This window comes from Chiloscyllium punctatum, chromosome 8 (assembly GCF_047496795.1).
Source record: "Chiloscyllium punctatum isolate Juve2018m chromosome 8, sChiPun1.3, whole genome shotgun sequence".
Lineage (NCBI taxonomy): Eukaryota > Metazoa > Chordata > Chondrichthyes > Orectolobiformes > Hemiscylliidae > Chiloscyllium > Chiloscyllium punctatum.
Genome location: NC_092746.1, coordinates 92,136,613 through 92,154,660, shown reverse-complemented (window position 1 = coordinate 92,154,660; position 18,048 = coordinate 92,136,613). Strand labels below are relative to the sequence as shown.

Sequence of the window (18,048 nt, the reverse complement as noted above, 5' to 3'; positions counted from 1 at the left end):
GGGGAGGAGCTGGTGTTGGACTGGGGTGGACAAAGTTAAAAATCACACAAACCAACAGGGTTATTTGAAAGCACTAGTTTTCAAAGCACCACTCCTTCATCAGGAAGCTAGGGAATAGGATCATAAGACATAGAATTTACAGCAAAAGATTACAGTGTCATGCAACTGAAATGATATATTGAACAAACCTAGATTGCTGTTAAGTCTTTCATCTTTTAGGATGGGTTGCAGGTTTCAGTTCATTAATATGTAAATCCAAGAATTCTTTTAAGTCACATTCGCGAGATAACTTAAGGTTTTATTAAAAAAGGTGACATCTTACGAACATAACCTCATTGACAATTTATAATCAGTAATTTAGAGTGAGGAAATCAGACAAGGTCAAGGCATGTTCATAATGGGTTTAAATCAGATCACATTTTTACCATTTTCAACGTCCCATCTTTCCCCTCCTTACTGGAGGAAGGATCTATAATTTTAGAACATAATAAGATGGACCATTTCCATAACATACAATAGATCTAATAGTATTATAGTTTGAAGCATTATCATCTTTTTCTTCTATAGACTATTCAGTACAACAGCAAATATAAAATTGATTACTGCAACTCTATCCCCTTTCTTATAGTTACTTTTATTTAAAAAAAACCTTAACAGATAAACGATCTTTTCAGTGACTGACAGGCCCAAACAATTTTAAGGTGTGTATGTCCAAACACTTTAGTATGGCTTAACCTAAGTTTAGAGAATAAAAGATCTTTACCCTCAGACCATATGGCTGCTCTCTCATTAGTCAGAGACACTAATGGTTTAATCTGAGGATCATCATTTCTCAGGCAAGGTGAGAAACTGAGAAAAAAAGTCCTTCATGATAATCTCAGCCATTTCAGGAATTGAATCCATAGTGTTTGTATCACTTCACACTGGAAGCAAACCATCCAACCAACTGAGCTAACCACAGCTTCCTGGAGACTCCATATCAGCAAGAGCTGTACCTCTAGTTCATGCAAAGCAACAGCTTAAACCAATGCATGCAAATTCTAAAGGGTCAATGAATTGGAGAATGTAAAAAAATCTAATCCAGGGTTAGTGTGCACATATGTGAATCCAGAGTGTGGTAAATAAAATTGGTGAAGTTGTAGCTATGAAAAAGTTTTAGCTCAAAGGGCATGCACTGAGGGTTAAATATTCCTGAATACGAGATGTTCAAGAAAGGTAGGAAAGGAAGTTGGCAGAACTGATTAAAGAGAGCACTGTACTGCTGAAGAAAGAGGATGTCTCAGAGGGATCAAGGACAGAATCAATTTGACTAGATCTAAGGAACAAAAAAAGATTTAATTGCATTGCTCTGTGAAAGTTATAGTTAACAAGATAATGGGAATGATGCAGAGAAACAAATTTGCAGAAAATTAGAGAAACATAAACATTATAGAATAGCTATGAGGGAACCTTATTAGTCAGGTAGAGACTGGTAAAATAGTAATGTAAAGGGCAGAGGAGGGCAAGATTTCCAAGAGTGAGCTCAGGATAATTTTCTGTAGCAGTATGTTCCCAGTCCAATGAGGAATGAGGCATTGCTTGAACTGGTTTTGTAAGTGTCGTCAGCTATGTAAATCTGGTGGCAGAAAGAGAACATTTAGGGTGTTTTAGAGTGAATATTAAAAAAAATCCAGAATAAGAGTAATAAACTGGGGAAAAAGCCTGATGAGATAAAAATATATCTAGGTCAAATAAATTGAAGTCAAAGGTTTGCAGGTAAAGTGGTATGTAAACAATGGGTTACATTCAAACAAGAGACACAGTCAAAGCTTACTTCCTCACAAGGGAAAGGTAGGGTAAAAAAATCCAGAGCTCCCTGGATGAAGGAGGAGAGGTGAATTAAGATAAACGAACAAAGTGTGGTACATTCAGGCAGAAAACAAAATTGAAAGCCCAGCTGATTACAGATGATTAACGTACTTGGCATTCAAACGAGACAATAACGAGCTACTACTCTTCGTTCTGAAGCAGTTACTGGCAGAACAGGCTATCCACCAATACAATAGATATGGACAACAACAGGACACCATTGAAATATGAGAAAAAGATTTATTGGAAAAGGTAAATAAAAATATATTTGGTTGTTCTGATTAGTGGCGAAATCTGTGCTCTTTTGCCAATTTCACTGCAACTGAGCACTTTAAGATCTCTTTCAAGATTTGTTATCATTTACTGAAAATAAAACATGCAGAGCAACAATATTTTCTTTATTTTTTTCACAGGATATAGGTGTTGCTGGCAAAGCCAGCATTTGTTGCCCTTGCTTAATTGCTCTAGATTTCATTCCCTAAAAGGGCATTAGTGAACCACTTGGGTTTCTACAAAAAAAAATCATTGTCGTGGTCACTATTACTGAGACTAGCTTTCAATGCCATACTATTTAGAAACTAATTTTATTTAATTCTCCCCAGATATCATGGTAGGATTTAAAACTATCCATGATGCACACCACCATCTCCTCAAACTCTCCCATTGTCCCGTAGGAGCATGTCGTGCCCTGTACTTTACAATTAAAAAAGCTCCAGGTTTCACTTTGTAATTTGTGAAAGACAGCAAGTGATATAAGACCATAAGACATAGGAGCGGAAGTAAGGCCATTCAGCCCATCGAGTCCACTCCGCCATTCAATCATGGCTGATGGGCATTTCAACTCCACTTACCCGCATTCTCCCCGTAGCCCTTAGATTAGATTAGATTAGATTAGATTACTTACAGTGTGGAAACAGGCCCTTCGGCCCAACAAGTCCACACCGCCCCGCCGAAGCGCAACCCACCCATACCCCTACCTTTACTCCTTACCTAACACTACGGGCAATTTAGCATGGCCAATTCACCTGACCTGCACATCTTTGGACAGTGGGAGGAAACCGGAGCACCCGGAGGAAACCCACGCAGACATGGGGAGAACGTGCAAACTCGACACAGTTAGTTGCCTGAGGCGGGAATTGAACCTGGATCTCTGGCGCTGTGAGGCAGCAGTGCTAACCACTGTGCCACCGTGCCGCCCACCTTAATTCCTTGTGACATCAAGAATTTATCAATTTCTGCCTTGAAGACATTTAGGGTCCCAGCCTCCACTGCACTCTGCGGCAATGAATTCCACAGGACCACCACCACACTCTGGCTGGAGAAATGTCTCCGCATTTCTGTTCTGAATTTACCCCCTCTAATTCTAAGGCTGTGTCCACGGGTCCTAGTCTCCTCGCCTAACGGAAACAATTTCCTAGCGTCCACCCTCTCCAAGCCATGTATGGTCTGTTCTTGAGCGAAGGAGGAAAGGGGGATAAAATTAATTCTGATTCCAGGTGTTGATCATGGCTAGTATTCCTTAGTAGGAAGTGGATGCACAATTGGATAAATCCAAGTAACTTGTTATCTAACGTCACTGTGCCAGAGATATTAAATGCTAGTCAAGCATTTATTCTGGAATGTTGAGAGGATGAAAGAATAGGTATATGCACCTGTGCTCTCAAATATGTACAGCAAGGAATAAAACACATTTTGTAAGACAAGTTTTGGGACTTCTGGGTTCTGGTGTGGAACTGAATACTCTTTTTACTTCAGATAACTGGACAGTCTGTCATTTTGTACCTTTGCCTCTGGTTCAAAAATCAAACTTAGATGTCGCCACAAATTCTGTATGAGATAATGGTGGATAGGGAAGGTAACTCTCTGACCCATCAGCTTGCCCAACACAACTGCGATACATGTAACCACTCCAGACAAAAACCACGTAGTCTCACATGGAGGTGAGAAGCCAAATGTTAAATTTCAGGCCAGTTTTGGGGAGTGGAGGGATATTCTCTGTCATATCCCCATTTCAACCTCCTTGTCCCATCTCCACAGACCCCTCGACACTGTAGGAATACTTTATTTGTTCATGTGATGTGTGCGTCATTGGTTATGCCAGCATTTATTGTCCATCACTAGTTGCCCAGTGGCGGATTAGAGTCAGCTACACAGATCATATGGAATCCAAGGGGAGCTAGCTAATTAGACACAAAATTGGCTTAAAGGTAGCAGACAGAGGATGGTTGTGGAGGCTGTTTTTTGGACTGGAGATCTGTGACCAGTGGTGTGCCACAAAAATTGGTGCTAGGTCAACTGCTGCTAGGTCAATTGCTTTTCATCACTTACATAAATTACTTGGATGTGAATATAGGAGGAATAGTTAGTAAGGTTGTAGATGACACCAAAAAATGGTGGTGTAATGGACAGCGAAGAAGGTTACCTCAGTTCAGACTTTTAAAATGTTGTAATTGTACCAGCTTCCACCACTTTTTTTTTGATAGCTCATTCCATATACGCATCACCCTCTGCATGAAAAGGCTGCCCCTTAGATCCCTTTTAAATCTTTCCACCCTTATCTAATTTTGGACTTCACTACCCTGGGGAAAAGACTTTGGCTATTCACCCTATCCATGCCCTTCATGATTTTATAAACTTCTATAAAGTCACCCCTCAGCCTCTGATGCTCCAGGGAAAATAGTCCCATACTATTCAGCCTTTCCTTGTAGCTCAAATCCTCCAAATCAGGTGACATCCTTGTAAATCTTTTCTGAACCCTTTCAAGTTTCACAATGTCCTTCCTATAGCATGAAGATCAGAACTGAATGTGTACTCCAAAATTAGCCAAACCACTGTCCCGTACAGCCACAACTTGACCTCCCAACTCTTATACTCAATATGCTAACCAATAAAGCCAAGCATATCAAATGCCTTCTTCACTAGCCTATCGACCTGTAACTCCACTTTCAAGGAACTATGAACCTGCATTTCAAGGTCTCTTTATTCAGCGACACTCCCCAGGACCTTACCATTAAGTGTATAGGTTCTGCCCTGATTTGTCTTTCCAAAATGCAGCACCACATATTTATCTAAATTAAACTCCTTCTTCCACTCCTTGGCTTACCAGCCCATCCGATCAAGGTCCCATTGTACTCTAAGGTAAACGTCTTGGCTGTCCACTACATTAATTCTGGTGTCATCTGCAAACTTACTAACCACACCTCTTATGTTCACAAACGAATCATTTACATAAATGACAAAAAACAGTGGACCCAGTTCCAATCCTTGTGCCACACTGTTGGTCACAGATCTCCAGTCTGAAAAGCAACTCTCCACCATCACCCTCAGTTCTATATCCAAATGGCTAATTCTTCCTGTATTCCATGTGATCTCACCTTGCTACTTGTTTACCATGAGGAACCTAGTCAAATGCCTTACTGGAGTCCATATAGATCATGTAGAGAGAGGAGGAAATCTTCTTCAAGGCAGGCATCCTTGCAAGAGGATTCGCAGTAGGGTTAAAATCAATGAGATAAAAACAATGACTGCAGATGCTGGAAACCAGATTCTGGATTAGTGGTGCTGGAAGAGCACAGCAGTTCAGGCAGCATCTAAGGAGCAGCGAAATCAACGTTTCGGGCAAAAGCCCTTCGTCAGGAATAAAGGCAGAGAGCCTGAAGCATGGAGAGATAAGCTGGGGGGGTGGGGAAGTAGCATAGAGTACAGTAGGTGAGTGGGGGAGGGGATGCTTTGCTTCACCAATGCTCTCTGTTACTCAATTATGTTGGTGAGACACGATTTTCCACACACAAAGCCATGTTGACAATCCATAATTAGGCCTTACCTTTCCAAATGCACGTAAATTCTGTCCCTCAGGATTCCCTCCAATAACTTGCCCACTACTGATGTCAGGCTCACCGGTCTATAGTTCCCTGGCTTTTCCTTACCACCTTGCTTAAATAGTGCCACCACGTTAGCCAACCTCCAGTCTTCCACCACCTCGCCAGTGGCTATCAAAGACGCAAATATCTCAGCAAGAGGCCCAGCAATTACTTCTCTAGCTTCCCACAGAGTTCTAGGGTTCACCTGATCAGTTCTCAGGTGTGTGTTTGTGTGTTTTGAGACATCCAGCACCTTTGCCTCTGAATATGGATATTTTTAAAGATATCGCTATTTGGTTCTCCAAGTTCTCTAGCTTCCATGTCCTTCTCCACAGTAAACATTGATGCAAAATACTAGTTTTGTATTTCATCCATCTCCAGTGGTTCCACACAGTCTGCCTTGATGATCTTTAAGGGGTCCTATTCTTTCCCTGTTACCATTTTGTTCTTAATGTATTTGTAGAATCTCTTTGGATTCTCCTTAACCCCATTTGCTAAAAAGGTATCTGCTCTCCCGACGTCCCCCTTAAGTATACTTCTACTGCCTTTATACTCTTCTAGGGATTCACTCGATCCCTGCTGTCTATACCAGACATATGCTTCCTTTTTTTATCTAGGCCAAAACCTCAATTTCTCTCATCGACCAACATTCCCTACACTTACCAGCCTTACCCTTCACCCTAACAGGAACATACTATCTCTGGACTCACATTATTTCATTTTGAAGGTTTCCCACTTTACAGCCGTACCTTTACCTGTGAAGATCCGCTCCCCCAATCAACGTCTGAAAGTTCTTGCCTAATACTGTCAAAATTGGCCTTCCTCCAATTTAGAACTTTAATTTTTAGATCTGGTCTATCCTTTTCTGTAACTATTTTAAAATTAATAGAATTATGAAGACTGGGCTCAAAGTGCTCCTCCACTGACACCTCAGCCACCTGCCCTGCCCCATTTCCCAAGAGCAGGTCAAGTTTTACTCCTTCTCTTGTCAGTGCATCCACATACTGCATCATGAAAAGACTGAGACAAGAGAACAGATTTAAGCTAACTGCAGAAGTTGCAAAAACAATTATAACAAAAAAAAAATCATTTTAATGCAGTGGATTCTGGAGCTTACTGCCGGAGTGTGGCTGAAGCTGATTTAGTCAACGCATACAAAAAATGCAGATTCTTGTTTGAAAAGGAACAATGTGGAGGGTTACAAGGAGGAGGGTGGAAAATGGCATGAAGTGAAATATTCAGAGAGTCAATACAGACAGTGATAGGCTGAAGAATTTTCTACACTGTAATAATTCTGTGATTCTGTAATGCTGAGCCAACCAGTAGAGTTGGTTTGCCTCTGCTGTGACTTAACTTTCTCAATCTGGATATAAAGCTTAGAATATAGAAAGGCCCATAGATAGTAGGTCCACCACGGAAAATATACACAGAATTTATACTCTCAAGACCCTAAAAAGCCAAATAGAACTAATTGTTTGTCATCCCAAATCTAAAAAAAACTGGCGAGAAATTTGAGCATTCTTGCCAGAACAAGGTCTCCAAATCTGTTCTTCGCCTTACAATATCAGTTCAAACTGCATGTGAAATGAGTTAGGAATGATTAAACTCAGTTACAATATCCTCTCCAGCTTCACAAAGAGCCATTTCAGAAAGCAGAAAAATTGCTGACAAAAAACAAGAAAAACACTAAGATGAGTTAATTGGAAAAAGTTCTAATCAGTTAATAAAAAAAATGTAATTTTTTTGTACCTTGGATTCCGCTTTTGAAATAGTATTCCTCTTCCAACAGGATGTTCTGCCACCAATTCTGAAACAAAGAAAAATGCATTAAATCTAATTCTTGTCTTCACTTCATTCCCTCATTGACTCGACTTTCTACCAATAGCACCAAACATTCCTTGTTGTATGAGAAAAAAAACATGGGGCCAAACTTAGAATACAATTAAAAGCCTCCCATTAAGAGCAGTGACCAATGAAAAGGAAGCTAGTTTTCTATTAACTCTGCCTTTCTTTCCTTCTCTTTCCTCCCCTTATTTCTAACTGGTCTTCATCCCATCATTAATTAAATCTTACATTACACTTAATGCCTTCATTTTCTTTAGGTTTCCTATAATGAGTATTAGTGACTGCACAGTTTGTTATTAATTCCATAGTTGCCATTTCATATTACTTTTGTTGAATATTCTATGTAATTCAAGTTGACAAAAATGATGTTCCACCCACGATCTTAAATGTTATACAAATAAAATATTATAAGGGTAAATGCAAGTGTAAAAGTACTGTGCACATGGGAATGAAGACAAGAGTTACACACATAATTCCAGGATGACTTTGAAACAGTTTGGAACGCAGAAAGAATCATGGAGTAGTCAGACAAGCTCTAATCTTAGTGAGAACCTGAGCAAGTTTGATGGGCAAATTGGCTTATTCTGCTCCCAATTCACATGTCTGTATGTAACAAAGAGAAATCTAGATGCCTTGCATTTGGTACTCTGTGTACTGACTGGAAAGTGGCAATTAACAAAGTAGATAGAATTCTCAATTACAACAACAACAAAACAAACAAAACTGTGGATGCTGGAAATTAATCAAAAAAAAATTGCTGGGAAAACTCAGCAGCTATGCAGAGAAAACAGAGTTAACATTTCAGGTCCACTGACTCTTCTTCAGAAAATACAACTATACTGCCAAGAACAATAGACATAACTCAAAACGTCATATTCTAATTGTGTTTTGCTTTGGTCAAACTGCACCACACATGCAGTACCATCCTTCACACAGAGGCCCATATCTAGCCCTGAAGAGATAATGATGATGATGACTGATGATGATGATGACTGATGTGATTGGACGGAGGTAAATGGAAACACCAGGGAATCTGGACTGTCTGTCACTGAAAAGGACAAACATCAGACAAGATAGAAAGCACCATGGAATTGCTAGACGTAAAACTGAACAGAACAGGGCAAGCAGCAAACAGCTATAAACAACAAAATAAAGCAGTGGACAGAAAGCACAAAATTCCTTTAATATGCAATCAGTTGCTGTGTTTAGTGGGTTGGGGATTGAAGTGATCTGTGTTTTAGTAATTTGATTGCTCTTTGGTGGAATAATGGAGAAGGTTTATGACAGCCGTACTGTCACACAGTGGATTTGGCCATTGAAAAGGCATTAAACTCCAATAGCAAAATTAAAGCTACCATTCATAGAATCATAGAATCTCTACACCATGGAATGAGGCCATTTGGGCCAAGTCCAGACCAACCCTTCAAATGAGCGCCTCACCCAAACCCCATAACCCTGCATTTCCCGTGGCTAATCCATCTAGCCTAAGCATCCATGGACATAATGGGCAATTTAGCATGACCAATCCACCTAATCTGCACATCTTTGGACTGTGGGAGGAAAGTAGGGTACCCAGAAGGCACCCATGCAAGCACGGGGTGTTTGCACAGTCACCCAAGGGTGGAATCGAACCTGGGTCACTGGCACTGTGAGGCAACAGTGCTAATCACTGAGCCACCTTGCTACCTCCAGCAGTTTATAAACAGGTGGAAGTATGGATCCAGCGCAGACTAAAAAAGGAGAGATAGCAGAGTAATAGTGGATAGTTAGTTTTCATACAATGAGAATGCATTACCAAAATTAAGACGTTACTAAAGCTTTGTAAAACATTGGTAAGGCCACAACTGGAGTATTATGTTCAATCTTAGGCATCATACTTTGGGAAGGTTATCAAAGTCTTATGAAGGATATAGTTACAGTGGAAAGGACTTCAGTTATTTGGAGACCAGAGTAACTGGAATTGTTCTTCTTAAACAGCGTAAGGGTAAATTGAATATTAAATAGATACCCTCAAATTAATCAATGGTTTTGGTAGATTAAATAAGGTGAAGCTCTTTAGCATATTCTTCCATATTAGTCACAATATAAATGTATGTTGTTGTTCTTATTCCTAAATTGTCAAATTGTGTTTAGGTTTTGTTTTCATCTTCTTTAGTTCAAGGATCACATTTGAATGTGTTACTTGGAAAATTTAAATCGAGTTCAAAACTTTTATATCTTCCTTGATGGTACTCCCACTGGGAGTACCACATTTTGTCTGCACTGGGAGTTTCATGTCGCACAGAGATATTTTCTCTATTCTCAGATTCAAAATATAGTTGGTGGCAGGGAATTCACCCACGGAAGTCATAAAGACACCTCTGAAAGGTCAAGCATGGGGCAACCAGAGGAACATCATTCTCTTAAGTAGAATGGATCAAATCTGAGGAGTTGTATCTCTAATCATGGACTAACTTTGTCTGAAATTTGCTGCTAATAAGCACAGTGGTGCAGGAGGCAGCAAGAAGGCTTTGGCGAAGGCAGCAAATAGGGTGGAAGAGATTGGTGGACAGGGAACAAGGAGAAACAATGGAAAATCCACACACAGAATCATATAATTAAAGCTGCTGACAGATATATGTAGGCTGGTTTCCTCCATACTTTACGGATGGTATCTATCGGATCCTTGCGACATTATCTTGGGGGAAAAAAAAGTTGGTGGAGGTTGATGCTGTTCGGCAGCGATGGAGAAAATCACTTTACTCCCTTTTATTACCTAGAGGCATGTTGCAAAGCAGCACTGCTAGTGGCTTGCTTAGGAGCAAACTGTCATCAAAAGGAATGATATGTGATACTGAAAACTCCAGGGGCGTAGAACCCAGGAGGAAAGAACATTAAACACATTAAGTGTGATAAAATATGAACATATAAATTACAAAAGACCATCTGTTTATTGCATAACATCTTAGACTGGAACTGGGGTATTCAGCTTTGGTGTGGTACAACCTAACTTAAAATTAGATTTAAGTTTGTAAACTGTGCAATGTTTCTCCAGCCTTTCAAAGACTGTCAAGCATAAAAATGTTTAAGAGAAGCGAAGCAGGGAGGAGTTTCTGTCGGTTTCAAGGATTAATCATCACATTCTGGCTAGTGCAAAAAATGAAAGAACTTGAAGAGCAGGTTATATTGAAAAAGATGTTCCCGTGGTCTTTCGCAATGCTTTGCGTGAAACACCTATTTACATTTGTGCATTTAATAAAATGAGTCTGAATGGAAACCAGAGGAATAAAAGACACTAATGGAGCCATGAGTGCAACTTACACCCAGACTGCACTCAAAGCAGAAACAATTGGCCACAGAAATGCAATCAGCAGCAAGTTGAAATGTACTGCTTGCACTAAAACTTAATACACGTTAGGTAGTGCTGACAACACTGGGTTACAGGATGTATGTTTATTGACTTCAATTTCTTACAACCAACAGGATGTCAACAGATTTATGATAATCAGGCACTATGCCATTGGAATCAGTTTTATGTTGCTCGGCGTTGCTGGATTCAGGAGAGGTGAGGTAAAAGCACCTTTCATTGGGAGCTTGTGGGCATTGAGAGGAGAAAGAGATGTTAGAGTTAAAGTTTATGTGGTCTTGGGGAGGGAGGTTTTGGGTGTGTGGTGGAATGGTTGCTGGGCAAGTGGTTTGGCATGATGGGGCTGTTGAAAGTTGCCACTAGATGGAGCGTTGGTCATTTTGCCTAATGTCCTTTATGCAAGGATAGATGTTCTTTTGGATGCTAAGTGGGTGGGTCAACTAATCAGAGGACAGGAACGGGGAGGAAGAGAAGTTTTCTGCAAGGTTCGTGAAGGAGAGAGGATGTTCCTAATTGGGGAGCAGAAAGAGACAAGAGGTTGGGGGACTGAGCAGTAAGAGATGATGGTGGAGGGATGGGTCGGCAGGGGAGGGAAAAAGAGGAGCTGTGAAAGGGTATGGCAGGGGGTGGACAGAGAAACAAGGAGGCTACAGGGGTGATCAATTTGGACCTTTGCTAGGGCTGCTCAGCTCCTACCTTCAGTACAACCTTGGTCCAAACAAAACAAAGGAACTGAACTCCAGTGGTGAAGGTGAAAACTGCTGCCCTGGATGTTAAAGGCTGTGTTTAACTGTGTGTGATGGTATAAAAGACCCTCAGTAAAACTAGAGTCAGTGGGAGCAAGGAGAAAACTCTTCACTGGTTGGAGTCATACAGAGCACAAAGGAAGATGCTGTGATTCTTGGAGTTCCTCAGGGTTATGATTTTCAGCTGCTTCATCAACGATCATTCCTTGTTCATAAGGGCAGAGGTGTTTGCTGATGATTAAAGTGTTCAACATCATTCACAACTCCCCAGATACTGAAGCTGATCCTGTCCAAATGCAGCAAGACCTGGAGAATATTAAGCTTGGGCTGCAGAGTGGTAAGTGACATTTATGCCACACAAGTTCCAGGCAATGATTTGGCATTGCAGAATCCCGCATGATCAACATCCTGGGGAACTTACCATTGATCAAGCTATAGAAATACTGCAGCTGTAAGAGCAGGTCAGAAGTTAGGAATCCCACAGTGAGTAACTCACCCCATGACAGCCTAAAGCCTGTCCACTTCTAAAAGGCATAAGTCAAAGAGTCATACAGCTCGGAAACAGACCCTCGGTCCAACTTGTCTATGCAAAGTAAGTTTCCCAAACTAAACAGGTCCCACTGCAATGGAATAACATTGGATTAACAGTCTAATGATAATAGTACAAGGTCATTGCTTCCCCAAACGTCAAGAGGAGTCCTCTAAAAAGAAAAAAACTTATTTAGACTCTGACATCAAATGCCACAATAAAAGTAGTTGGCAGTGCAAAAGGACTCCTGAATCTTAGCCCTTTATTATTAGTTCAAGCTTTCATATGAGACTGCTGACCAAATGCCAACTGTAAATTACTGAGTCATATCCTTACTAAAAAAAAATACAAAAAGATGATTTTGCCCTAACTCAAATCTGTGACCTCTACAAGACAAAGGACAAGGTTAGCAGACCCATGAGAACACATCATCAGCAGGTTCCCCTCCAGTCACATACCATCAGGCAGAAATACCCTCCTTCACCGTCACTGGGTCAGATTTGTTGCATTCTGTCGCAAGCAGCACGGTGAGTGTAGCTGCACCGTATGGGCTACAATATTCAAAGTGGCAGGTCACTGCACTCTCTCAGGAACAACGAAGGTTGGGTAATAAATATTGGCTTAGCCAGCAATTCTCATGAATGATCAAGAATGTGAGCACACAGTTTTACATCTGAATTACCAGGTATTTGAAGTCAAGTACACTATGAAAGCCATTTCCATCAATACTTTTACATATGGTATGAAAGATTACTTGGGTGAATAATTCTTAGATAAATAGGTTTCTAAACACTTTAGAAAGTGTCATGGGTAATATGGGCTTGATGATGTTTGATAATTGCAAGTGAAAATGCAAGTGTTGGTTCATATAACCAAAACATCCCTTACTCGATTCATAGAGTGCACAGTGACCTTAGAACACTACTGCAGCAGTGTAACACCGAGTCAATTCCTCCATGCCATTTGAACCTTTGAATCTTGCTTCTTTTTTTGTCTACGTTCAAGTGGTTTTGGTTTTTTGGAAGGACTTTCACCACAGAAGTGAGCAAATCTTCTCAGTCAGTTACCAAAATTCTCATTGATCAGCCACCACACTCCATAAAGTCTGTCCTGTCTGATTGCCATCCCATCTTACCATGCACAGTTGCTACAAAAATGTGTCACTCACCAGATATCTAGTCACAGAGTCATGGAGATACACAGCACGGAAACAAACTCTTCAGTCCAACTCGTGCAAGTTGACCAGATATCCAAAATAAACCTACTCCATTTGCCAGCATTTGGCCCATGTCCCTCTAAACCTTTCCTATTCATATACCCATCCAGATGCCTTTTAAATGTTGCAATTGTACTAGCCTTCACCATTTCCTCTGGCAGCTCATTCTAGACATGCACCACCCTCTGCATGAAAAAGTTGCCCTTAGGTCTCACTTTTAAATTTTTCCCCTCTCACCCTAAACCTATGCTCTCTCGTTCTGGACTCCCCCAAACCACAGGAAATACCTTGTCCACTTAGAGTCGAGATTAGAGTGGTGCTGGAAAAGCACAGCAGGTCAGGCAGCATCCGAGAAGCAGGAAAATCGATGTTTCTGGTAAAAGCTCTTCATGATGAAGGGCTTTTGCCTGAAATGTCGATTTTCCTGCTCCTCGGATGCTGCCTGACTTGCTGTGCTTTTCCAGCACCACTCTAATCTTGACTCTAGTGCCTAGTACCCACTTCCACCTTGTCCATTTACCCTATCCATGTACCTCATGATTATATAAAGCTCTATAAAGGTCACCCCCTCAGCCTCCAGTGCTCCAGAGAAAACAGTCCCCAATCTATTCAGCCTTTCCCAATAACTCAAATCCTCCAACTCTGACAATATCCTGCAAGTCTCTTCTGAACTGACCATTAAAGGCAAGCATACCAAAATGTCTTCTTCACTGTCCTATCTATCTGCACCTCCATTTTCAAGGGATTGTGAACCTGTACATCAAGGTCTCTTTGTTCAGCAACATTCCCCACGACCTTACCATTAAATGTACAAGTCCTGCCTTGATTTGCCATTCCAAAATGCAGCACCTCACATTTATCTAGATTCAACTCCAGCTGCCACTCCTCGGCCCATTGGCCTATCTGATCAAGATCACATTGTCCTCGGAGGTAAAACTTCTTGGCTGTCCACTACCCTTCCAAATTTGATGTCATCTGCAAATTTACTAATCATACCTTTTTCTTACATTCACATCCAAATCATTTACATAAATGATGAAAAGTAGTGGACCCAGCACCCATCCTTGTGGCCCTCCACTGGTTACAGGCCTCCAATCTGAAAAGCAACCATCCACCGCCACCCTCTGTCTTCTACCTTCGAGCCCGTTCTGAATCCAAATGGCTACTTCTCCCTGTATTGTATGTGATCTAACCTTGCTAACCAATCTCTCAGGAGGAATCTTGTTGAACGCCTCATCCCATCAACAGGCCCAGCAATCACTTCCCTAGCTTCCCAGAGAGTTTTAGGGTACACCTGATCAGGTCCCAGGGATTTATCCAGCTTTATGCATTTTAAGACATCCAGCAACTCCTATTTTTCTAGACGTTGCTATTTATTTCCCCACATTCTCTATCTTCTGAGCCCATTATCTTCTCTAGTCCTGCTAAGGCTTCAGCAGCCTTTGTGTCTGCCCCAATTTTTAAAGCCTATTCTTCTCCCAGTGAAGTCTGGTCAGTCTGCAGTTGCCTTGCGCAGTTCCTGACACTTCTCCCCAATATGGCGGACATGGGGAAAAATCAGCACCTTTAGAGCCATACATCTGGAAACCCAAGATCCTGGAGATCATGCTGGACATAGCATTGCCAACGCAGGACTTCCTCCTTGCCCAGAACTTGCAGTGGAAGACTTAACATCAGACCGTGTCAGCCTTGTCCAAAGTTGCTGCCCAGGTTAGAGCAGTCTCATTTGTCTGCAGGAATGCCAGACAATGCAGGAAGATGGGAATGCTTTTCTCCACTTCATCACCATCTTCACATTCACATTCTCTCTCTCTCTCTAGCATTTACCCAGCTCACAAAATCCATGCTCTACCACTATCTGTTGTATTATCTACCCCGACTTGTTCTTAACCATCTCACCCCCAACATCACTAACCCTGCATGTCCTCTGTGCTACCTACTAACCCACTCAGGATACCTTCCCGCCTGCACCAACAGCAATAGCTGTGCTGCTCACTTTCATCTCTCTCATCGCTCCTCTCAGTCCATGAGGGAAACAGTCCAGTAAAGGGCAGAAAGAGTAAAGACAAGTAATGTGCTGCCTGTCATCCAGCTCCTCGCTTCTTACAAGGATCCTGACTCGGACTGCTCCGAGCAAAATCTGGACTGAGGTTAGAAGCTGCCCTCGACTTACAACTCAGGTATCTGGACTGAAAGCTATGCTCCTGTGCCTTGACTGAGATCTGTTGGCATCAATGGAAAATTCCTGGCTTTGTCCCTGTGCTGAATAGGCTGGCTAATATGAGCCTGGTATCTCTGGCTGAAGAGGTAAAGTGCAAAAAAGAGGTAAAGTGCAAGTTTGCTTGGTGAGTTTGGCTCAATTGGATGCTGACTATATTAATGAGGTGTAATTAGCAAGAGTTTGACAAGTGTTAATAACCATCAATTGGCATCTTTCTGCTGCCTAGTGAGAATGGTGCTGCACTGTTTGTAAATAGCCCTAACAATGGCACAAACCTAAGGCCATATGAGTCTGAAAACACCTGACCTCGTCTGACCCTGAGAGCGGAGCAGACTCAGACCAGGTCAGTTCTCAGAAGGGAAGCTGCTTGGGATTAGCAGGTGCAGTAGGAGGGTTCATGTGGCACAGTGATAGTGCTCCTATCTCGAGGTCAGAAGGCTCAGGTCAAACTCCTACTTACTCCACAAGTACATAGAAACACCTCTGAATAGGTTAATTAGAAAATATATAATGGAGCGAGATGATCTCAACTTCGAGATGGACCAAATCAGGCTTGTCCAATTCTGCCACACATCTCACCATAGCCCACCTCGCTCAGACCCCTGAAAGATTTCCCCCATCATGTCAGTTCTTGATGCTCTTATAACCACACCACCCCAGTCTAACACGGGTCAGCCTCTAGTGCTTTTAGACCTTTTACAGTGAATTGTAATCTTTCTTGCTGCAGTTAGAGAACAGAAGCAGAGTTGGTTTAGGAACAGACTGGCTAGATCTTTTTATGTTTTAAAAAAAGCACATCTTGTTTGTTTCATAAAGAGAGCCAAGTCACAATTAGAAATTTTGTAGTTTAACCTTTTCAATTTGTAAAGAGCACTGCAGGAGGTATGTGACTGTATTTCTACAGCTGAGATCTCCTTTCTGCTGCTTACCAACTTAAGCAGCCCAACTTCTCATATTAACAAAGTATCTGAACAAAGCAGAAATACCACACAAGAGCCTCAGCTTATTTATAGCAAAATTTGTATCTCCACAATGATGCAGCAGTTGTTAGTCAGGATAGTGCCCTTGCCCAACATTCCCTCTAAGGGGCACTTCAGCAGCTGTGCAGCAATCCTAAAGGAACCATGCAGACTGCTGATCCCTTTCAGAGACCGCACATACACAGCTGCACGAATGCATGAAGTAAACAGACCACGTACAGCAAAGCAAATTTAGAGAGATCACATTAACTGTTTGTTGGAATGTTGGGGTTTCAAATCCCACTCCAGAGGATTTAATAGAGAATCAAGGCTGGCATCCCAGTACAGTACTGAGGGAATGCTGCACTCTGAGGTGGCATCTTTCAGATGAGTCATTCAAACAAGGAAGGAGACACCTACTGTGCTGTCAGCAAGATGGAAAAGCCCCATTTACACTAGTTAATGAAAAGCAGCAGTTACACCTCGGGCCCCGGTCAAGCCTTTTACTGCAATTTACGGTCTTTCTCATGGTAAAACACGTGACAATAACATCAGTCATCATTCAGTAAAAAAATCTCTCCATTAGACAAAATGTAATTGGAAGGAGCTGAATGTGCTGCAAACTGGTCACTGCATTGCCTGTATCACAGCAATAACTACACTTTCAAAAGTACTGCAACCTTTCAGAGGTATCTTAGTCGTGAAACCTGCTATGTAAATGCAAAGAATCAATTTTTTAATACTGTTGGTCTTCTGGCAACACCAGCCAAAGGAGTTTAACCACAGATTACTTCAAAATATTGCAATTTTCAACTTTGGAATTTGGCAAGGAAAGGAAACATGACACCATATGCAACCACAAGAATATTGTGGATTGCAAAAAATGTAAGAAAACCATATATACCAGATTATGTTATAACACGCACACAGCCATATTCATAAACAAGCATTCATTACTATGCACCAAATTGTCCAGATGCTTATTTTGCAATACTTCAGTTGTCAACTGACACAAAACAGGGGGCAAAACAAACTTTGCTGCTTATCTTGGGACTCAACTCAAACTAGATTTGAAAGGAGTAACAGCTTTCAAGCCCCAGTGTACACAAGGCCCAGATTTTTGGATCAAAATAATTGCGATGCTAATAGCTCTTACCAAGAAATGACTTGGCAAATTGAAGTAGATGGGAAAGTGGATAAAATGCGAAAATTTGAAAGTTTCTGCCTGAGATATGCTTCACTGTTAGCTTTGTAAAGAAGCGTTATCTCATGCCCTAACTCACCAGTTAAATGAATTGAACAAAATGAGGTGTTGTACTTGCATGGCAAATATGGATTAAATACGCAACAAAAGAGGCAGTGCTTGACAATTTCAGTCCAAACACTTTTTTAATAGCATGATAAGTCTTAATTACTGATAAACAATCTCTATGGCAATGTAAATGAACTATTGCAAGGGTGGAGACTCATTTCTTCAG

General features: G+C 41.3%; 1 protein-coding gene across 8 annotated transcripts in view; it reads right to left on the bottom strand.

Moving 5' to 3' along the window:
* The window catches only part of svila (supervillin a), a 340,124-nt gene that overhangs the window by 192,330 nt on the left and 129,746 nt on the right, over positions 1-18,048 (bottom strand). For all 8 annotated transcript variants that reach the window (XM_072576064.1, XM_072576065.1, XM_072576066.1 and 5 more), the window contains one exon: positions 7,458-7,515. In XM_072576064.1, the coding sequence (XP_072432165.1) occupies positions 7,458-7,515 (58 nt within the window). The remainder of the gene's footprint in view (positions 1-7,457; positions 7,516-18,048) is intronic.